The sequence below is a fragment of the Neovison vison genome, chromosome 11 (genome assembly GCF_020171115.1).
Source record: "Neovison vison isolate M4711 chromosome 11, ASM_NN_V1, whole genome shotgun sequence".
Classification (NCBI taxonomy): Eukaryota; Metazoa; Chordata; class Mammalia; order Carnivora; family Mustelidae; genus Neogale; species Neogale vison.
Genome location: NC_058101.1, coordinates 45,019,298 through 45,043,721, shown reverse-complemented (window position 1 = coordinate 45,043,721; position 24,424 = coordinate 45,019,298). Strand labels below are relative to the sequence as shown.

Genomic DNA, 24,424 nt, shown 5'->3' with positions numbered 1-24,424 from the left:
ACTGAAAATTTTTCTTCTATGGTCAGAAAAAAAAAACAGTGATATCTACCCTCACTATTGTTATTTTACATAGTACTGGAAGTCTTAGCCTTAGCACTCAGACAACAAAAAAGAACTCAGTGGGTTAGGCCGCTGCCTTCGGCTCGGGTCATGATCTCGGGTCCTGGGATCGAGTCCCACATCGGGCTCTCTGCTCGGCAGGAGGCCTGCTTCCTCCTCTCTCTCTCTCTCTGCCTGCCTCTCTGCCTACTTGTGATCTCTCTCTGTCAACTAAATAAATAAAAAAAATCTTAAAAAAAAAAAAAAAGAACTAAAAAGCATCCAAATTGGCAAAGAAGTCAAACTTTCACTATCCACAGACAACATGATACTCTGTGTAGAAAACCTGAATGATTCCACCAAAAAACTGCTAGAACTAATTCAAGAATTCAGTAAAGTCATAGGACACAAAATCAATATACAGAAATCTGTTGCATTTCTGTACACTAATAATGAAGCAACAGAAAGAGAAACCAAGGAATTGATCCCATTTAAAATTGAACCCCAAACCATAAAATACCTAGGAATAGATTTAAAAATAAATAAATAAAAGAGGTGAAAGATCTGTACTCTGAAAACTATAGAACACTTATGAAAGAAATTGAAGGTAATACAAAGAAATGAAAAAAAAAAATTCCATGCTCATGAATTGGAAGAACAAATATCATTAAAATGTTTATACTACCCCATCCAGTCCATGCATTCATTGCAATCCCTACCAAAATACTACTAATATTTTTCACAGAGCCAGGACAAATAATCCTAAATTTGTATGGAATGACAAAAGGCCCCCCAAAACAAAAGCAATCTTGACAAAGAAAAATAAAGCTGACATATCAGCCAGAATTCAAGTTATATTTTAGAACTGTAGTCATCAAGACAGTATGGTATTGGCTCAAAAACAGACATTTAGATCAATGGAACAGAATAGAAAACACAGAAATGAACTCAGAACTAAATGGTCAACTAATCGTGGACAATGCACAGAAGAATACCCAGTGGAAAAAAGGCAGTCTCTTCAATAAATTGTGTTGGGGAAAACTGGACAGCGATGTGAAAAAGAATGAAACTGGACCACTTTCTTATACCATACATAAAAATAAATGCAAAATGTTTGAAAGACCTGAATGAGACAGGAAACCATTAACATCCTAGAGAAGAATACAGGCAGCAACCTCATTGACGTTGGCCAAATCAAACTAAAAAATGAACTATTGGGACTTCATCAAGATAGAAAGTTTCTGCACAGCAAAAGAAACAATCAACAAAATTAAAAGGCAGCCTATTGAATGGGAGAAGATATTTGCAAATGACATATCTAATAAAAGGTTAGTATCAAAAATCTATATAAATAACTTATTAAACTCAAGGCCCCAAAACCAAATAATCCAGTTAAGAAATTGGCAGAAGACATAAATAAACATTTTTCCAAGGATGATATTCAGATGGCTAACAGATACATGAAAAGATTCTAAACATCACTCATCAGGGAAATACAAATCAAAACCACAATTAGATATCACTTTACACCTGTCTGACTGGCTAAAATAAATGACATAGGATGCAACAAGTGTTGACGAGGATGCAGAGAAAGGAAAACCGTCGTGTACTTTTGGTGGGAACGCATACTGATACAGCCACTCTGGAAAACAGTATAGAGTTTCCTCAGAAAGCTAAAAATAGTACTACCCTACAATCAGTAATTATACTAGAAGGTATTTATTTACCCAAGACATATAAGAATACTAACTCAAAATATGTATACATCCTGATGTTTAAGCAGCATTATTTACAGCTGCCAGGTTATGGAAACAGCCCAAGTGTTCATCAACTGATGAACAGATAATGAAGATGTGGTATATTTGCACAATGGAATTATTCAACCATAAAAAATGAAATTTTGCTGTTTGCAACAACATGGATGGAGCTAAAGAATATTATGCTAAACAAAGTAAGTCAGAGAAAGACAAATACCATATGATATTGTTCATATGTGGAATTAAAAACAACAAAAGAGCAAAAGGAAAAAGAGACAAAGAAAACAAGAAACACACTCGTAACTATAGAGAACAAACTAAGGGTTGATGGAGGTATCAGGTGGGGGGATGGGCTAGATGGATGACGGGTATGAAGGAGGGCAGTTAATATGATGAGCACGGAGTGTTTTATGTCAGTGATAAATCACTAAATTCTACTCCTGAAACCAAAATTACACTATATTTTAACTAAGTAGAATTTAAATAAAAACTTGAAAAAAAAAAAAGATGATATCTCACTGATGAAGTTCTAGAACCTAGGTGAGGTTCGGTGGGCTGAGGTCTGGAGCTGATGACCAAGAAAGAATTCTTGAGACATCTTTGGTGCAAAATGGTGGTTTATTAAAGCACGGGGACAGGACCCGTGGGCAGGAAGAGCTGCTGCCCCGGGTTGTGAGGGTAGGCATGTTATATACCTTGCGGTTAGGGGAAGGTGAGGGGAAGGGATGGGAGGTTTCAACAGAGTTTTCACATGTTAAGGAGGGCCTACAAAGTGCCGGGGGGAGGCCTTGCCCTTATGGCTTGATCAATGTCATCTTTAGGTCAGGCATTAACATCAAGATAGTTGGGAGATTCTTGGTGGGGTATTATGATCCTGCTGTCATTTACATTCCCTTCTACCTCAGCCTCCTCCAGTTTATGGTGGGGAGGGAAACATTAGGGCTTCAGGAACTGAGAGTTATTTGCCTCTGGAAATTTATGCTATTGATAAAGTAACCTCCCTGTTTAGGTCTCTAGGACATCTGTGGAGCAAGGGAGATTCCTGTTCTGCAGGACTGCGATCCCTGCAAGTTAACTATTTATCATTTTATGGCGGTCAGGGGTGTCTGAGGAAGGCTACACATATTACGGAGGGGTGAAGAGGGGGTGCAAGGCGCCAGCTTTTGCTCTGTCCTCAGCCAGCCTCCTGCTCCCTCATCATCACCACACCTTAGTCATAGTTTCATTGTAAAAAGCAAATTATTGGGTTTGGCAAACAATTAAAGAGAAGAAATTTTACGAAGTTCCTGATACCAAGAAGCAGGAATCTTTGAGAGCTACCCTCAAAATATGCCATCCATATATGTGAAAATATAATCTTGCTCCAAAAATGTTCAAATTTCTGTGAGAAATCTTGATCTCCATGAGACATCTGGGAAACTCTCACAGTAGCAAATACCAGCTTTATTCTTTGGTCAAACAACTGTCACATACCATCCTTCAGCAAAGAATATGTTGATTTGTCTATTAAATGGAACTCAGGATTGAAACCTAAAAAAATAAAAGAATGCTACAATGGTAGTTGTTTCTAAACTGATCTTATTCAATATTATGGAGTGCTACAAATCAAGTTCTGTCCTGTTAATTAAACACAAATTACATTTCTCAGCTGCATTTTACTTTGCTTCCTTTTATCTGGCTTATACACATAGTGCAACTGAAAAGGAGAAAATAAAATATATCACTGTTAATTGTCCACATTCAAAGAAAACACAATAATGAAAATCCATATTTCTCATATGGAGAAGCTATCTTAAAAATCCAATGCATTTAATAGTACCTTGCACACTAATGCATACAGGCAAGCCAGGTCAAAAATAAGAATGTCTATTTAAAGAAGATCCTTTTATACTTGCCCAACTACTGTTCAATGAATTCCTAGAAAGTGCAGAAAGATATGGAACATTATTCTTCCTATGCTGAGTGATTCATTAATGTTCAACTACCTTGGATGATAATGGAACTATCCAAGCACATTATTGGAAAAATGTAGCACTGGAGAGTTGAACAAAAGTAATTCAGAGGATAATGTGTCCCAGGAGGGAGTGTATGACCTACTCACTATATTAACTTTGTATTGTCTTTGCTTCTATGATTGGTTAAGAAAACCTATAAAAATGGTTATTAATATTTTAGAAAAGTGTTGGAAAAGCTATTGCACTGCATTTATAAAATAAATGAAGCAAACTACTAAAGAATGCATTCAAGGATCATTCTACACTGGGATATTTACAAATATACATTCTTTGGATTTGGAGTATAATCACACTTGAATAAAAACTATTATTTAAAAGAAGATAACTACTATTTAAGAGACATTTTTCTGCTTTAGTTGTGATAGTAAATCAAATAGAGAAGTAAATTATTATTGAGTGTTTTCTATATTCCAAGTATAATTGGGTGGCACAAAGAAAACTTTCTACAAAGAGGTTAGAATTGCATCAACATATATTTGTACATTATTTTAACATATATAAATCAATTTCATCTATGAAAAGGATGGTTATCTTCTTCATACTCATTTTAAGTAATAAATCTAAGACTATGCAATTTATAACATGACATAACTGAAAAAAAAATTGAGTTCATTGTTTTATTCCTTTAAGCAAATTTTTACTAAAGTATATTCTCTATCTCATTTGAGTATAAGATAATGTTTCTCTGCATGTCACCCATGGATTACTTTATTGGAATCCCCTGGATAATGTGTTAAACATGCATGTTCTGATCACAAAATTTACCATTCTGTATCAAATTCTTCAAGAGACTCCCAGAAGAATATCCATTTTAATCAAGTCTCTATGTGATTATTATGCACAGTAAAGCGTGGGAACTACTTTCCCTAGTTGTGCTGGTCCATTCATTTTAAGCTGGAGATGAACTTTCATTTGTGAAACTAATAATGAGGATTTGAAAGAGATGGAAGATAAATAATAGAAAACAGGAAAATAGCAAATTGTGCTTAAATGTACTGGATTTTGTTATTAATGGCAATTATTGAAATTTTACTCTGTGTCAGACCATGTACCAAACATTTTACATGCAGTATCTAACTTAAATCTTTAAAACATTCTCCTATGAAAGAGGAAATTTGAATTTCCAATTCACAAATGAAGAAACTGAGACCAGGACAATGTATTGAGCTAAGATCACAGTTATTATAGGAGAGAATAAAAAACAAGTCAGTCTCATTAAATTCTCAACCTCTATGTTACCTTGGAGATAATGTGGTCTGCAGTGGTTAAAGAAAGCTTCTCTGGGAAATGCAACTCATTTCAGAATTGGTATACAGAGAATAGGGACTTATAATGATCTCTGAGTAATGACTAGGGTTTATAAACATAATAAAAAAGAGAGAGCATTCCTGTTTTGACCCAATGATTTAAGTAAATCTTGAAGTTGGATATAAATAAAATGTATGTGACACCAAATAGTGAAGTATAAAGTAGTGGGTTGAGTTCCCTCCTTGAATAGAGTGATTATTTCTCCCGTAGTTCAAAAGTGAAAATTCATACCTCTAACAACGTGAGGAGATTTTTCACTTTGGGATTGAGAGATCTTGTTCAGTCCGATTTTCTTTTTTCTTTCTTTCTTTTTTTTTTTTTCACACGTCAACAACACCTTCCACTTTCTTTCCAATTTCATGAGATAGAAGAACAAGAAATGTATACCCCATTTTAAGTTAGGTCACAGTTACATTATTTTCACATTACTAGGACTTAAGTCAGTGCCAGGGGGAGTCCGAGAATGTCTCCTTGCATCAGTTACCCACCGAGGCAACAGCGACGGACCTATTTGGTTCTGGAACATTCTGTGAGACAAAAAATGGTATGAGCTGCACGAGGGTCTCCTTCTTGGGGCTGGCAGCGAACTCGGGGGCCACCTGGATGACCTTGTTCATGATGCAGTGCAGGTAATTCTGGAGCTGCTTCCTCCGCTCCTCCACAAACTTGGCATCCCTGTTTCCAATGGCCTTTTTGGGTGGGAAGTTGTAGCCCCTCACTTGCGGGTACTTGTTCTGTAACTTGTGGTGCAAACTCCAGAACTCTGTGTACCGCCGGTAGACGTTCCACTCGTCGTCTTTTATCCGGATGTAGACCTGATACACGTGGAAGGCGTTCGCCGCTTTGCCCCAGAGAAACACCGACGGGATCCACACGTTGATCAGTGTCCGCGTTGATATTTCAAAATCCGATAAACTCTGGTCTTCGGACGTTTGACTCAAATCTCCGGGAACCGGTCCCCGCAGGTCAATGAACTCCTGCCTCATCTGGGACACGAGGGCCTCCTTAATCTGGCAGGATTGGAGTACATTTTTCCTTCTGCACATAGTTGTTGTCATATCTGAAGGATTTGAAGCAGATATTGTTATATTTGAAGACTTTGTTCACTCTTTTCTGAAACTCTCTTCACTTTGGGATTGAGAGATCTTGTTCAGTCTGATTTTCTTTCATTGATCTATAGTTTACCAATCTATTTGTTTCATTTCTTCTTCTGGATGATTATTCAAATGTAGGTTTTGTTCAGCATACTGTCCAATATGGACTCTAATGGTTTTAATGAAAATTTCTGGCAGGGGTTTCTTAAACTAGTGTACACAATATTGAATCCTTATGAGATTTAACAGTAACACTTTGATGCCAATTCAATCTTGATCATTATTTCTTCTTTTGTTTTTGTCTGGCAGTGTCTCAGTTGTATTTAAATTTTAACAAAGCTGTATATGGATCTTCCTAACTCCTCAATGAAAAGTCAATTCCTCTTCTAATAGATTGATTTAAGAATGGATATGTGAAGCAATCCTAACAATTAAACATGAGATGAAGCTCTCTGGAGGAGAAGAGTAGTTGTTAGGAAAATTTTCTTCCCTGATAAAAGAGACACACCCAGAAAAATCATCCTTGTTCTTTCACTGGGTCTTTTGTTGGGTCTGGATGCTATTCCGGGAACCAATGCATCCATTTTGTATCCAAGAATAAGACTAGTCCAAGTGAAGATTGACATGCCAAGGATGGCAGGGAAGAAAGACAAAAAGGATTAATGTCCATAGTGATATTTTAAGTGACTATATCACCAAACTTGGAACTTAATGTTAAGTACGATGATGATTTTTTTAATTTAAATTATTTTAATTTGGTCTTTTCTCTTGTTGTCAAAGGCATCCCCACCAATTCTAGTGAAAAAAGAGAGTGATACAAACTTGAAATTGTGAGATTTAATGCATGTTTCTGAAAATACAGTTTATAGGCTTCACAAAATATTAAAAATATGAATAATAATCAATTCTTAAAATGTACTCATTGGCACACTGAAGACTTGCAGATATTCAGCTTCACCCTTATACCTCACTAATACAATAATTTCTTTGTGATCAAAGTCTTAATTTCTAAATGAAATCTGATTATGTTATTTCACTGCTTAAATCTCCATCCCAATATCCTAAGGCATTTGCTTTTAGGAGAGTAAAAAATGTCATATTGCCTACAATTTTAATTCTTCTATTTCTTTATAGCAAGTTTATTAAATTACTCTAATCCTTCAAAAAATCAATAGAAAATGAATGCAAAGCTTCTTGAGTGATGAACTTGTCATGAATAAGGAAATAAGAAAATAGAGTAGAAAGGTGACCTGTCTGCATCACATCAGCTTTTCAGCTACTGCAGATGGAGCAGTATTCCATTGAGAAGTGTCCAGGAAGACCAAATGATGGTCACAACAGGAGCCCTTGTCAAAACTGGGAGGGTGGAGGAGAAGCAGAAGATACTGAATTAGCAACTGAGAAGATCAAGAAGCAGTGTATTTCAACTCTGGTATAAAGAAAGGCAGCACTGGAATGGCAGGGAAAAGGACAAGAAAAGCAAACGCATTATCTTTTGAAATTCATATGATGAGCTGATTTAAATCTCATTTCCTCATTCCTCAAATTCCTCAGAACAGTAACTGAGTGAATAAAAAGGGAAAAACGATCTTTGATCTGCCTAAGGCTCCCCCTGTCCCCACTTTCTTCAAGATTTGGTGCTTTTATTGTATTACTGTGGGAAGGAGAGAATCCTCTTTCTTCAAGGGACAGCATCTTCAATGTGTTATAGTAGAGAGGAAAAACAAAGAAAAGGGGAAAGTGTGATAATTTATAGGCAATTCCTGTGGTCCTCTTTCTGCTGGTTGACACCATCTGAATGATGCTGTCTAGATGCTAATGCTCTGACTATGGAAGGTGTTAGAACACTGTTGATTTATGGGATGCTTGTTTTCTCTCCACTTCTCCATTGGAGATTGAGTAGATTTTCCTTGTCTGTAAAAGATATTTCCAGATTCTTACAACTGGAGCCTTTGACCCTGCAGACATTCCTCTTAGCTAGAAAGGGAGGTGCTTGGGGAGCAGCCCCTATCTTTTGAGAGAAGTCCCACTCCTCTAATGTTTTCTGCCCATCATTTTGTTCAGAAAGTATGACACTGGGCACTTTTGTGTTCTTAAGTCCATAGTATAAACTTTATTCTGAGAAACAGAAAAAAAAATCCCTCAAGAATTTTTAAAAACTGTTTTATTTAGCAAAAACAAGACAAAAGGAACAGTATTAATGTTTTCCAGTTAGAGTTCATGTACTGACATCTGTGAAAATAAAATTTCATGGGTTTATTAAATTCTTTCTCTATTTTTATTGTCTTTTTTTTGTAGAGAACTGTAATATAAAGAGAGGTAAAACATAAAAAGTATACTTTTAAGTATTCTGAAGTTTATTCCATGGAAAAAATACCTGAAACACTGGCTATGAACAAAACTATTCATACCAAAAGTTGTTTCTTTGGACAAGACTTATCCTAGGAGCTTAAGCTGTGCACTGCATTCAAAAGTGAATGAAAATTTGCCCACAATTCTACTGAGGAAGGGAATAAGGAGTTTTGTGTTATTGAATTCATCCAAAATGAAGAGGGTTAGGAAAATACAGGCAACCTTATAATAAAATCCTATCCATTGGATAAGATGGCTAATTCTTGTATTTGTCCTTTTTGTAAAATGTGTATGTATACATGTGTGTGAGTGTATACACACACACACACACAAATTCTCCTCTATCTCCATGTTTCCTATGTATCTCAATCCTTTTTATGGCTGGCTTTAAAACTCAACATCTTTTCAGTTTCTCTTGAAAAATCAAAAATGAAACACTACCAAGTAATGCCTATTTTCTGTAGTTTTTCTATCTGGAAAACAGAGATGGGGTGTTTCTACTATAAATCTTATCAACAAATAAAAGGAAGTTACCCAGTTTTATTTTCCATAGTCAAACATTTCTTGATTCCTCTTATCTTCTCTTTTCCTCTTAATTTTTATCCAGAAATTTCCATTAGCACTTCATATTTTTAAATTCTTTATGTACAATTTTTTTTCATGCAAAATGATTCTGTTTTCTCCTGGCTCTTGCATACAAAAATAATTAACAAATAATCTTTCAACTAATACTGCTCCCTACCTTGGAAGGCCATCTATGTGTTTGTATGGGAAGTCTTTTATAAATTCTTCCTCTGCAGTCATGACCTTATGTTTGAGTCATGAAGAGTGAAGAGACACAAGTTTGTTGGAGGAGGTACAATATTGGCTAAAAACTAAATGTCACTTTGAATAATAAACATAGAATATCAGTGGCATAAACATTATGGTTCCTACATAATATATAACACAGAACATTGATCAAAACCTTTTCTCATAGCCTATCTTCAGGAGATCCTAAGGAGTTAGTTCACTCATGGTTCCTACTGGTGGGATTAACAAGAAGTTAATTTTAGCATCAGATCTCTCCATAGGGAGCCTGAGAAAAAGAAGATAAAGTAACACCATTCATGTTGTAGACAAAGGACCTGTCCTTGAAACATGGGAGAAAAATTCTGTGACCTCCACTGACAACCCAGGAGCACATAGGAGGGGAGCAGCAGATCTTTCAGAACAAGGGGTTACCTATTATGAATACTATCCTGATTGAACACCTGGGGGGAGAAATTCTTGAAAATTCATGGCCTATTCAATCATATATAGATAACATATATATGTTTTGAGAATTTGGGAACTAGAAAGAACTCCCAGAGATCCATCACTCTTCATGTCTTACCTATGGTTTCTGCCTCTCCGTTACATAAGCTTTCAAACTTTGTGTGCATTCTTAGAAAAAAACAGTTTTATCATTAAAATATTTTTCATGCTTTCTATGTAATCTTGTTAGTTATGATGCATATATAACTCAAACAATATATTTAATGGTTTATTTATTTTCTATAAAATAAAGTATCTTTTTAGAAAAAATCTTTTTGCAATCTACAAAGATTTCATTGTCTTTTAGTCTCAATATTTTTTTTCTAAGTTTTCTGACATGTATTCTTTATTTTTTATGGATTTAATATAATTAGATTTTGAAAGGAAAATAATCCCATAAATGACAAGAATGCAAACCCTAAAAGCTATTTCGTAACACAGCAAAACTAGACTATGTAGATAAAAGTATTAAGAATTTCTGAAACATATTATGGAGCTGAAATTCTATTTGATCAGATAGAAATGGAGTTTAATATAAAAACATGATTCTTTCTCCTTAGGCTATATTAACAGTTATGAATTAAAAATATGAATAGATTTTTATTAAGGGGGTATCTTGCATGCTAGTCATAGTTCTATCTGTTCTTACTTTTCATTTACTCTAATTACCTTGAACCTATAAATAATGAAAATTGCTAGTGAATGAAACTTGCCATTGTATACATGAATTTTATAGTGATGCAGGCTGAATGAAACATCCAGCTCTTTTATCTAACACTATTCTAAATTTAGACAAATTACTTAAACTGCTGAAGCCACTGTCTCTTATGCATATAATGGGGATATATCAACTTGTATGTTTGAAAAAAGGATTAAGTGAGAATTTATTTAGTAGAGTACTTGGCATTCAGTAGTTGCTCAATGCATATTAATTCCCACTCTTACTCTACAAGGAGATGGAACATTCCATTTTCAGAATAGACCCATATTAGATGCTGAAACTCATTTTATTAATAGCTAACCATTGAATAAGTGCTTACCATGTACTAGTGCTTAGCACTTCACATGTATCATTTCATTTATATATCAGAATAATACCATAATGTAAGAAATATTATTATCCCCACTTAACAGATAATGAGTCTGGGGTTTAGAGGAGTACCTTGCTAATGAGAACACTGTTGCTATGATAAATTGAGATTCAGGTCAATGAGTCTGATGTCAGAGCTCCTGCTTGTATATTTACTTTTTTGGATTTAACTCTGTAAGTATGTCTATGGGTGTTTGAGTGTCTTTATTTCCTTTTATTTGAGGCAGATTTTGAGCGAATTTTCTTTAACAAGAAACTATAAACTATATGATTATCAGTGAGCATTTACAGACTGTCTGCTTCCCATGTTTCTCAAAATCATATTTATCTACTACTTAAGAAGAATGTTTTTCAGAATTAAGAATGTTAAGAATGTTAAGTAAACACTAACCTTCATAATTAGTGTTTTGGACCTGAATTTCCTGATTTAGATTTTGGATTTTTATAACATAGATAAAGTTAGATATAAAGATATATAATTTTAGAAAAAATTTAAGCTTCTTATTTTGGAATAATTTTAGATTTAAAGAAAAGTTCAGGAGTTGGGGTGCCTGGGTGGCTCAGTGGGTTAAAGCCTCTGCCTTCGGCTCAGGTCATGATCTCAGGGTCCTGGGATCAAGCCCCGCATCGGGCTCTCTGCTCAGCAGGGAGCCTGCTTCCTCCTCTCTCTCTCTCTCTGCCTGCCTCTCTGCCTACTTGTGATCTCTCTCTGTCAAATAAATAAATAAAATCTTTAAAAAAAAAAAAGTTCAGGATAGTAGAGACAGTTCCACATACCCTTCAACAAGTTTCCCCTAATGTCAACATTTTACATAATCATCATGCATTTTTCAAAACTAAGAAAACATTCGTTTATTAACATAAATTAAGCTATAAACTCTGTTCAGATCTGACCAGTTTTCCCATCAATGTCCTTTTCCTGTTCCTGGATTCAAATCAGTATACCACAGTACATTTCATTTTTACATCTCCTTGTTCTCCTCCAATCTGTAACAGTTTAACAGTCTTTACACATGTTTTGTGACCTTGAGAATTTTGAAGAACACTATTTACTTTGAAGAATGCCCCTCAATTTCTCATAATTCGATTGGCATTATAGGTTCAAAGGGCAAAAAATCAGAAGTAGGGTGCTTGTTTACCACATTGCAACAAGGGTGTATGATATTAACATGACTAAACACTGGTGATGTGAACCTGAGTACTCTGTTATAGTAGTGCCTTTTGGGTTTTTCACTATAAAGTTCCTATGTTTTCCCTTTGTATAGTATATTCTTTGGCAGCAAGTACTTAGGTAGAGCTCATACTCAAGAAGGAAATTTAATTCCACCTCCCAGAAGGCAGGAAATACCTATTATTTAGAAATAGTCTGGGAACGCCGGGTGCCTCAGTGGGTTAAGCCTCTGCCTTCGGCTCAGGTCATGATCTTAGGGTCCTGGGATCCAGCCCTGCATCAGGCTCTCTGCTCAGCAGGGAGCCTGATTCCTCATCTCTCTCTCTCTCTCTCTCTCTGCCTGCCTCTCTGCCTACTTTTGATCTCTGTCTGTCAAATAAATAAATAAAATATTAAAAAAAAAAAGAAAGAAAGAAAAGAAAAAGAAAAAGAAAAGAAATAGTTTGTAAAGAAAATTTGTTCCAGGATGCCTAGGTGGCTCAGTCAGTTAAGCTGATACTTTTGGCTCAGGTTATGATCTCAGGGTCCTGGGATCGAATCTCACATTGGGCACCTTGCTTGGTGGGGATCCTGCTTCTCTCTCTGACTCTCTGACTCTGCCTACTGTTCTGCCTGCTTGTGCGATTGCTCTCTCTCTCTCTCTCTGACAAATAAATAAATAAATACAATCTTTGAAAAATAAATAAAAAAAAATTTTCCCTTCTCCTTATTCATTCATTAATTAATTCCAACATTTGTTTAAATCAATATGGGCTCATGTATATTTGCTTTATACTTCAAGTTAGAATCTAATGTTGCATTATTTATTTTGCTCCTTTAATTTTCCAGCTTTGAGCACCAGGAGCTTTTCAAATGGATAATTAAAAAAAAAAAAAAGTCTTTTCTCGAATTTATAGGTATCTACACATATCTACAAAGTTTATTCCCTGATAACTTTAGCCTATACAGATTATCTGACTTCTCTTACAAATTCTGTTTTTTATTCCATAATTAACAACTTATAAACCATTTTATTTACTAATTATCCTGATCTATGAACTTCACTTTGTTAAATACCACCTTGCTCAGTGATCCACTGAACAACAAATCTTGAGAGAATTCTCCCTGTTGGATAATGATAATGTTGGATGCTGTGGAAACTGAGGGGAAAAATATACATCATCTGTCTTCAAAGAACATACAGTCCATTTAAAAGAAGAAAAATAGCACTATTGTACCAGTTACATAAGACCTCAGTAAACGAAGAGCTAAGATTATGGGACTGAGGAAAAGGGCAGCAAGGCAAGGCTTTATAAGGATTAAAATGTGATTTATCCAATAAATACAATGTGTTAAGGTTAAGAATAAAGTGGTGAGCAGAAGATTAAGAAGTCATGTCAAGAGCCTGATAGTTTTAAGATCAAATGCACAGAATACTATGATATAACTTCATAGGATCTGAGTCTAATAATGGGGTTCAAAAGGAGCTCTGGAAGTGACTTTTATATAAGACCTGGATGATTAAGTAGAAAAAACACTTTAGGACTTGTGTGCAATCTTGGAAAGAACTCTCAGAGTAGGAAATCAGAAAGATGATTCTACATAATGTAGTATTTTCTTACATTCTCAAATTAACTATAAAATATCTGTGGGTAGGAGTTTCTATGCAATATTAGTTAATACAAAATTGATTGACAATAATAATTCTCATGGAATTTTCATATGTATGCATGTACAGGTTTATGTGTGCAAGTGTATATGTATTTGTGTATCTGCCTGTATGCTTTCCCTGTCTGATTTCTTTCTACCTGGCCATACACATATTCTCTTATTATTCATTCATTTATTCTTCCAACAAAAAATCTCCAAGTACTTTGTAATAAACAAGATACTAAAATCATCCCCAAAGACTCTCTATCTTAAATAACCTCACTCCCTTGAGTATAGCTGGAAACTGTGAATGTGATGAAGTATAACTCCTACAGTTATGTTACATTTTATGGCAATAGGGATTTTGTAGATGGAGTTAACAATACAAATCAGTTGACTTTGAGTTAATTAAAAAGAAGATTATTCACGTGGGGTTGAATTGATCACACGGGCCCTTTAAATCTGCATCTAAAGGTCAGATAAAAGGAAATTCAGAGATTTAAAGTACAAGAAACATTTGATGCATTGTTGCTGATTTAAAGATGGAGGGGCTAAATGGATAAGGATTTAGTCCCCTTTTGGTGCTGCGAATGATCCTAACAGTTAGCAAGACATAGGAATCTTAGTACTGTAACCATAAGAAACTGCATTCTTCCAAAAGAATAAACTTTCAATTTAATTTTTCCCTAGACTTCCCAAATGACAACTCAAACCTGGTCAACACCTTGATTCTAGCCATATGATACCCTGGGCAGAGAACCCATCCAATCCATACTGAACTTCTGAACTGCTGACTTTGATCTAATGAATGAATGTTGTTTCAAGCTATCAAGTTTATAGCCATCAAGTTTATGGAAATGCAGCAATATAAAACCAACACACACTTATGTGTATCAAACACTATTTTAGACCCTCGTAATGATCATCAGGATATGCTATCTTATGAGAAAAAATAAAAACAACAACAATAGCAAATCTCAAAATTTTTGAGCCTTAACACTACAAAATTTTAGTTCTCACTTATGCAAATCTCCCAGGCAACTATCTAGTGTGTAATGAGTAAACCTTTTATTCAGGCTTTGTAACTTCACCAACTTGTAATCTTGTAAACTTGTAACTTTGCCAACTCAATACCAGTCTGTATCTATGATTTTTTTGAACTAGCGTAAAGAAAAACTGGTGGATGGGGTTCCTGGATGGCTCAATGGGTTAAGCCTCTGCCTTTGGCTCAGGTCATGATCTCAGGGTCCTGGGATTGAGCCCTGCATTGGGCTCTCTGCTCAGCGGAGATCCTGCTTCCCCCCTCTCTCTGCTTGCCTATCTGCCTACTTGTGATCTCTCTCTCTCTCTCTGTGTCAAATAAATAAATAAAATCTTAAAAAAAAAAAAGAAGAAGAAGAAGAAAAACTCGTGGTGTATAGCCAACAAATATCTTTCCTTTGAAATGGATATACATCACATTCCTCTACAGCAATTGACTTGAACTACCATGAAGCCATGCCTGGGGGTACGGAAGTTAATGCAACCATTAAGACAACAGGGTATATGTAAGCAGTAGAAGTCTTTACTATACTTGAGTGACCAAGAAGACTTTTAAACCAGTGACAAAGATGAAAATCCTTGTCTTCATGATATTATGTCTTAGTTCTTCAAGAGACTCATCTACCTCTGGGGACAGATGATTATTATTAGAACATTTAACAGGAATATATCAGAAGGTGAATGTATAAGCTTGACTTCCAAATTAACAAAATAATATTATCAAATATTATTATCAAATAATATTATCAAAATATCAGCCAGTCATATCAGATAAAAGGCTAGAATCCAAAATCTATAAAGAACTTAAAAAACTCAACAACCGAAAAAGAAACAAAACAAAACAAAAAAAATCCAATCAAGTAATGGGCAGAAGAAACGAATATATATAGAAGATATATAAAACTCTAACAGACACATTAAAAAATGCTCAACATTATTTGTTACCCAGGAAATACAAATCAAAACCACAATGAGATACCACCTCACACCAGTCAGATGGCTAAAATTAACAACTCAGAAAACAGCTGGTGTTGGCGAGGATTTGGAGAAAGGGGAACCCTCTTACTTGTTGGTTTAATGCAAACTAGTGCAGCCACTCTGAAAAACGTTAAAGAAATGACTCGAAAAGGTAAAAATAGAACTATTTTATAACCCAGCAATTGTACTACTAGATATTTATCCAAAGGATACAAAGAGAGTGATTTGAAGGGGCACATACACCCCAATGTTTACATCAGCCATGTCCACAAGATCCAAAATATGGAAAGAACCCAAATGTCCATTGACAGATGAATGGATGAAGAAGGTGTGGTACATATATACCATGAAATATTACTCAGCCATCAAAAAGAATGAAATCTTGCCATCTTCAACAATGTAGACAGAACCAGAAGGTATTATGCTCAGCAAAATAATTCAGTCAGAGAAAGACAAATACCATATGATTTCACTCACATGTGGAATTTAAGAGACAAAACAGATTAACACAAGGGAAGGTAAGAAAAAATAAAATAAGATGGAAACAGAGAGTGTGGAAACCATAAAAGACTCTTAACTCTAGGAAACAAAATAAGGGTTGCTGGAGGGGAGATAAGTGGGGGGCATGGGGTAATTGGGTGATGGACATTAAGGAGGGCACTTGATATAATGAGCACTGTGTGTTATATGCAACTGATGAATCACTAAATTCTACTCCTGAAACAAAAACAAATAGATAAACAAAAATCAGCCAGTCTATCTTAAGGCCCTACTAACTTATTCAGGCCAAGATGGAAGCAGAGAGGAGGGGGAATCATTTTTGCTCCTGTGGAACTGAGAGGAGCCAACAAGAGTTCAGAAGGCAATGCTTTCATATTTATCCCATTCTTGGTTTGAACATTCAAGAGATTGCAAACATAACTCTACATCCACACCTGGGAATGAAGGAAGTGTACTGAGGTCAAGTCCTTCAGAATAAGAACATGTTTTAAGACAAATCCTTGGGGCTTCTGGGTGGCTCAGTTGTTATGCATCTGCCTTTGGCTCAGGTCACGACCTCAGGGTCCTGGTATCAAGCCCTGCTTCTGGTCCCTGCTCAAGGGGGATCCTGCTTCTCCCTCTCCCACTTCATTTGTCTGTGTTCCCCTTTCTCACTGTCTGTCAGATAAAGAAATAAATTCTTAAAAACACAAACAAACAAACAAACAAAAAGACAAATCCTTCACCCTGTCTCACACACATTTTTTTAAGTCTTCATCAAACAAATCCATGAACAAATAACTTGATGGCATTAGACAAATTAAAAAAAAAAAAATTAATTTTTTTAAGTTAATTTTTTAAGTTAAAAAATTTTAAAAGTTAAAAGTTAAAAAAAAGTTAAAAAATTTTTTAAGTTAAAATAATAATAATAATAAACAAATAGACAATATATGTAGATAAAATGTGAGGAGAAAGGAATTTTTAGGATGCTGTTCTCATCAAAAGAGATAGTGGCTAGACCGTCCAAAAAATTTACTTCGGGAAAAAAAAAATTACTTTGGTTCTCTGCAGTTACTCAGTTTCTACATTTTTAGAGATGACTGCACACTAAGTTTAAGGAGTTGCTTTTACTGGCAATTTCTGTGTTCCTCTTTAACTGTCAGTGCAAAAAAAAAAATCAATGGATGTATTCAAATATCTAATACTACAATATAAGACACCATAATTGTTAGAAATTTGATTTCCCTTGCTATTGTTAGGCAGCTTGTCAAAAAACAGATTCCTATGTGTATGAATTACTGGGATGCAGACACTTTAAATCAATTGTTTTAATAAATTCTACATAGTTAAGCCTAAGTCCTAAATTAGTTTTAATTTTGTAAGTCCTAAAGAAATAATTCTTCATTTTTTATTGTTCTATCACCTCCTAATTCAAAGGAAATATCACTTTTTGTCATATTACAATACAAAATTAATTATACTGCTTTAACAAAGGCTAGTTGTTCATACTTTATCTTAAATAATTAAGGATTTGAAGTTCAGTAGAGATGCTTTTATTTGCTATGGATTACACTAGACATGTAAATGCCATTATATTTTTTAATAAAATTTACATAAAATATAGAAGCAGTAAATTATAAAAAGGACAATTTCTATGCATTTAAAGTTTTACAAATTTGTATTATGAACCAACATCAGGGTGCTACACCAGTTTCCATGAAGAAATATATGCAAAACTCCAGGTCTCTAAGGAAGTTGGAATAAAAAAGGAAGATAGCAGATAACAGGGGGAAAAATAGCTATAGTATGAATTAGAATAAATCATTAAGTATATGTGAACAAGACATACAATACTCTAACAGAAAATAATTCAATTCTTCAATCGTGTATTGATGCATATTACATGACAGACTCCTTGATAAAGTTTGGGGGTCAAGTGTGAAAGAAAGCTGGCCTAAATCCCACTTCTGAAATGTATAGTCTTGGGGTGTAGTTGTGTCACATTTCCATCCAATAATCCTGCAAAGAAATGTGAAGTGACAATTTAGTTAAGTTGTCCAAGGAGATCATTGTTTAATTAGGGAGGACAAGGAAAGTTTCCTTCAGGAAGTAATGCTTGAATTCAGAAGAAAAAGAATAAGGAATAAAGATTAGTCAATGAAAGAAGAGAACATTTCAGGGAGAGGGAATATCATATCCATGAATCCTGTGGTGAAATGGATGTAGTAGTATCAGGAACTAAAAGAAGAATTTTGTTGTAAGTAAATACAGTAGAGTAAGAAAATATTTAAAATGAGTTGATATCTGTGGAAACTCATCTGATTCTATCAGATTCTGCCAAAAGAAACTCTCATCCAAAGTCAAGTATATACTAGGAATAAAAGATTTAGTTATTATTTATGAAGATATTAAGAGTATTTTCTTACTATAGTTGTTGATCTTAGGGGTATTTACTTTCTATAGTTGTATAGGATTGTATAGTTGTATAGGATTGGGGAATCCCAAATATACCTTGAGCTAGCCAGCTTCCTTCCTTCTAAGTTCTCTAAGAAAGATACAGAAAGAATAATGATAAAAAGATAGCAATATTCTATCTTTAAGTTTTACTCGTGCTTAATATGTTAAAACTTAAATGAAAAGATTTCCGATAAACAAAAACAGATCACTAATTTATATGTGAACACTTCCCACCAAAATTTAATCATCTGCTCTCTAATCATTTTGGTCAGGAGATAAGCCAGTAAAAGATTATAAATAAAGAGTATTAAAAAAGGAGATAATTAGTTTGCTGGACTTAGTGCCATATGTGAATGCGGCTGTTATTTCTATTTAGAGCACTTGTTAATCTAGACATGTTTGGAAAAAAAGCAGGATGGGACACAGCTGGGATTGTCTTTTAAACTTTCCACTTACTATTTCTTAACATAAATGTCATAAAGAAGCCAGATAGAGTGTCACAACCCTGTGTGAAACAATAAACAAAAAGCCTACTCTTCAACAAACATGGCCCAAGTTGAGTCCAGAATACAATCAACTGGATGAATCTTCTCTTTCATAGGGAATTATAAAAAGAGGGCATGAGAACTTTAGTTTATCACCTTGAATATGTGCCAATGGAGCTTTGCGATTCTCAGTGTCACTAGCAAACACTGTAGATAGAATAAATAGAATATTAACTAACAAAAATTTAAAAGTGGTTAGGTGCACACAAAATGTTTTCACAGACAGTGATTAAATAAATTGTTATAAATATAGGAGCATATGTAAGGAATGAATGCATATAATCAAAATAATTAAATAAGGAAGTCTTTAGACTGAGTTAGCTTCGATACCTTGGTAGCCTGCAAAACCAAATCAAAACCCAAGCCAGAATAAATACACTTGAATTCAAAAGAGTGAAACTTCAGAACAACCAATCACAAATGGCCAATAAGGCTTTCCCAAACAAGACAGCAGCTTAAGATATAGCCAATCAAAAATTTTCATTACTTTGCTTCCATGTCTTCTCTGTTATAAACCTCTAGCCCAGTTCTTCTCACTGAAGCACTCCCAAGCACTTTGGATTTGACATTGCCTGATTCAGATCTATATATACACAAACGATTCTTTAAAATGTTGATTTGCCCAGTTGATCTTTAAACAAAACTAATTATTGATTAATGGAAAAGATGCTCACAGAGGTTACTTCATGATGATCCCAAATTTCAACTATATAAGGGGAATACTAACAAAATAATGAATGAAATACATGACCAAGTGTGTTGTTACATATCACATTTTTTTTTTCTTTTCTGCCATTATTTTCCCTTATCTCTTCTACCCAGTGAAGCAGTTAGCAAACATAAGCTTCCTTTGTCCAGGAGATAGTTTGTTTTACAAATCTGAACTATTGGTTGAGATTACACTGGATGATTCCTAGGGAAATTCATGGAATATACTAGAGAATTTTTTTTGTTTTTGTTTTTTTTAATGAAGAGACAAGGTTTTCCTCCAGGCCTAAAGATTCTGCTAGAAGAGAGAAAGGAAAAGATAGAAGTTATGTGTGGCACTGTGAGCACAAGGAACATGTGGCTTGTTTCCTGGATCTCAGGAATTATGCACAGTATGAGAAAGTAAACAACTGTGGCATGAAGTTTTCTGACCAATTAACTTGACAAAAGAGAGACATGTAATGTCAAAACTGCAAGAAATGAAGGATTACACAAATAAGAACTACGAATATGTCTATCTCTACTCAGAACCAATCTGTGTGGACAGCCCCATAGAGAAGTCAGTGCTCTCATCACCTCTGCCCACCTGGACTTTGGCACTAGGATTGTGAAACTGCGGCACAACACAGCTATAGATGATAACAGGAAGGACTGAGATCAAGCATTCTTGCAGAAAATCAAAAGGGAAGCAGGGGGTTAACTTACATACTTGAATATTGGTATCATGGTTTATCCCTGCTACTACACGTAAAAATAGCATTTGGGAAACTAAAATTCAGAATAGACCAAAGACTGTGAATTTGCTGCAAATAAGAATGGCATCACTTTTACTTGTGTGCAGAACTTGAAGAAACAAAGAGGATGTTGATTGCACAGTGGAAAGAATAGAGTACATTCATTGCTATGTAGCCGTGACTGTGTGCCTGTTAGCAGGTAGGAATGCAAAGGTATGAAACAAGATAACAATCTCGTTCCCTCCAAAAGCATCCTGTTATGAACTGAGATACAAGTATATAGTTATAAATTCACTCTACTGGGAGAGTGGCATAGAAAGACTTGCCTGTTTGCCCTAGGGAATCTTAAAGAATGAAGGATTCTTACCCCTTAATTTTAAACAGATTGTATTTCCTATGCAAATTAATTAAGCAATTTATTATTTCCTGGTTTTGTGATATTGTACCACATATAGATACATCTACTTATCTTTATTGTGATGTTATCCCTTAGCTACAATATGATTTCCAAATCCCTTTTGCTATAATACTCCATTGGAAGTTCAAGCATGCTAACCTTTAGCATTAATGCTATACCTAAGTGTCACTGTCTTCTCAGTCTTGTTGAATCCAAGCCTTCTAAATGAAATACTCAAAGACTTGCAGTTGTTCATAAAATGGCTTCTTCTTTAAAGGTTAGCTATGGACTTATCCTCTTGACCTAGTAATAGCTCAAAAGAGTTTAGTAGTTAGGTAAAACAAATCAGTATTGAAGGAAATCAATATGTGAAAATTAATAAAGGAAAACCCCACTAAAATGGAGTGGGGAGGTCAGTAGGAAAAGCTTTCACACCCTACCACTTGTTAGTTGGAAATTCAAGAGGAAGAGAAAGACCTTACTTTCTCTTGGGCTTACAACTTTACTATCCCACCAGTGGGAAGGAAGTTTCCTTTGTCTCCTGGCAATAGCCCAAACAAGGATTTACTGTCAAACTCAATCATTGAGAAGGCATATACATTGAATTCCTGGTTTACTCTAAGGACCTTTTTGTTTATAACAGCCCCTCTCAACTCCCCACTTTCCTCTATAAAGGGGCATTCCTCTCTTATTTTTCTGTAGACTTCTTGGATTGTGATTCTCTGCTATTCTGGAATAAACTCATTCTTTGCCAGTAAAATAGCTGGGAGTTTTTATTTTTATGGTTAACAAATCTTAAAAAAGAAAAAAAATCCAGAAAATTATTGCTATTTCGCCTACCTTACAGAAATCAATTGTTGCTCAAAAGGGTACCAGGTGGTGGGTATTATAGAGGGCACAGCTTGCATGGAGCACTGGGTGTGGTGAAAAAATAATGAATACTGTTTTTCTGAAAATAAATAAATTGGAAAAAAAAAAAAAAAGCTCCATTCCCACCTCTTTTCCAAAATAATTTGTCACAGGATGTCAAAAATGTGAAAAGTACCCATGATTTTTTCTCTCTTTTAAACTAAGTAATTCAAAGCTTTATACTCTTTAAGTTCATACTATAATTTTCCATTTTAATTAAATTGATGAGTTTAAAATACTAATAATTTGACACTTGTCATGAAGTCCATTAACATCCATCCTTACAATGTATTATTTTCTTAGTCACCTTTGAACTAAGGTTGTAAAATCACCAACAAAACATTTCTATGTATCACCCAAACCGAATCACATACATAATAGCATAGTTTCTGATATTGCATTCAATTCTCATTCTTGCTTTTGGGTTTGGAAGCTTGGGAAGGTCTTCGATCCTTTCTCATTTGATAAACTTCCCAATCTTTAGGAAGACTACATTATTAGGAGACTTGATTGAGATAACCATATGGAGGATAAACTAAGGCTAGTAGAAATCAACTTGACCACATTTTTGTCTATCATCTACTTGATAGGAAGCTAAATGTCATACACAGAGTCCCAGCATTTGAAGATTTATCTAAACAGCAACTAAAAGCATCATTCCTGCATTTACAAATTGCCTTAATGTCTGGAAATTTTGAGTGAGTAACATTCATCCATGCAAAATCAAACTTATAATTCAAACCAAACTTTTAACTCAAACACATTTTTGGAAAACAGCAAAGCAGCCTTTAATTTACTTGCATATTCTTACATAATTCTTTTTATTATTTTCTGTGCTGTGATAAATTTGTAATAGTCTGTAATCATGATACTCAACATAAGATCTGAGTATCAGAACTACTGGTATCAACTGGATTTGATTAAAATGTAGAATTTCAAGGGCCAGTCAAAATCTATTGAATAAGAATCTTCCTTTAAAAAGAAAAATATATATATTTCTATGTTTTTTTGTTTGTTTAGAGAGCATGTGTGAGTGAGGAAAGGGTTGGATGGAGAGGGAAACAGAGAACCTCAATCAGATTCCATGCTAAACCCAGAGCCCATTGCAGGGCTCAATCTCAGGATCCTGAGATCATGACCTGAGCTGAAATCAAAAGTCCAGCTCTTAGGGGCACCTGGGTGGCTCAGTGGATTAAGGCCTCTGTCTTCGGCTCAGGTCCTGATCCCAGCGTCCTGGGATCAAGCCCCATGTAGGGCTCTCTGCTTGGTGGGGAGACTGCTTCCTCCCCATCTCTCTCTCTGCCTACCTCTCAGCCTGCTTATGATCTCTATCTGTCAAATAAATTAAGGAAAAAAAAAAAAAAAGTCCGGTGCTTAGCCAACTGAGCCACCCAGGTTCCCCAAGAGTTTTCATTTTTAACAAGATGTCCAAATGTTTTGTGAGCATGTTGAAATTTGAAACAACAACAACAACAAAAACAGCAAAACACACTTGTTTGTAAGATACTCTTGGTATATCAATGTAAATCATGGCTTCTAGGTCTTAAAACCAACTTTCAATTTGTCAGATAGTGTGGTTTTTGGTTATCAATGTTTATTCCTTAGATAAATATCACTGGGTAACTATCATAAGGAAGCATCTTTTGAGGTCCTGCTAATTCAGCAGTGATATAGAAAAAGTTGTTTGCTTTTATGAACTTATATTCTATAGTAGAGGAGAGTTACTAAACACACAAAATAAGATATTTAGAATGTTAGAGAGTAACAAAAATATGCAGTAAAATAATTCATAGAAAAGGGAGGAGGGAGATGGCATGGTCAATATGAGATACTATGGCTTAGGAAATTCTTACTATAAGGATAACATTTTAATACATTCCTATAGAAATTGAAGCAGCAAGCTAAGTGCATATTTAGAAAAGAAGAAGTAGACAAATTATGTGATGAGATGTTTCTATGCTAATCCTGTAGTGCATTGTTAGTTCCACTAACAAGGTTAGAAAAAATATAACTATTAGGGGAAATTGCTATTCTTTGAGTGACTATTAGTTGCAGCTAATGTGTTAACTCATTTATATATATTACCTTATTTAGTTCCCATGATAACTGTATGGGATAAACATTATTATTAGCTTGAGGAAATGGGAGTCTCAGAAATTTTGAATAACCTGCAAATTTCAAACAGTTTGAAATAGATGAGTTTAAGGTTTAAATGCCAAATCAGTTGTCTCAAAAGACCATACTATTTTCTCTACTGTCCTAGTAAGCTGAAAAGTAGCACTATCAAACTGAGTCAAGAAAAGTTACTATTGACTTCAGTTATTTCCAAAGCATATGGAGGAAGGTGTATAAACAGCCTAAATGTAATACTGACTATATCATTACTTAGAACAAATTTTTATTAAGTAATCTCTACGCCCAACA

General features: G+C 34.8%; 1 protein-coding gene across 1 annotated transcript; it reads right to left on the bottom strand.

The window, feature by feature from the left end:
- Window positions 1-5,595: 5,595 nt before the first annotated feature.
- LOC122890216 (sorting nexin-29-like) lies at window positions 5,596-6,165 on the bottom strand. Its single transcript, XM_044225939.1, has one exon. It carries the CDS (start codon window positions 6,163-6,165, stop codon window positions 5,596-5,598), a length of 570 nt encoding a protein of 189 aa, XP_044081874.1.
- Between the last annotated feature and the right edge of the window lie 18,259 nt (window positions 6,166-24,424).

Coding starts and splice junctions, on each gene's coding strand:
- LOC122890216 (XM_044225939.1), bottom strand. CDS start 6,165: ATGTGCAGAAGGAAAAATGTACTCCAATCCTGCCAGATTAAGGAGGCC.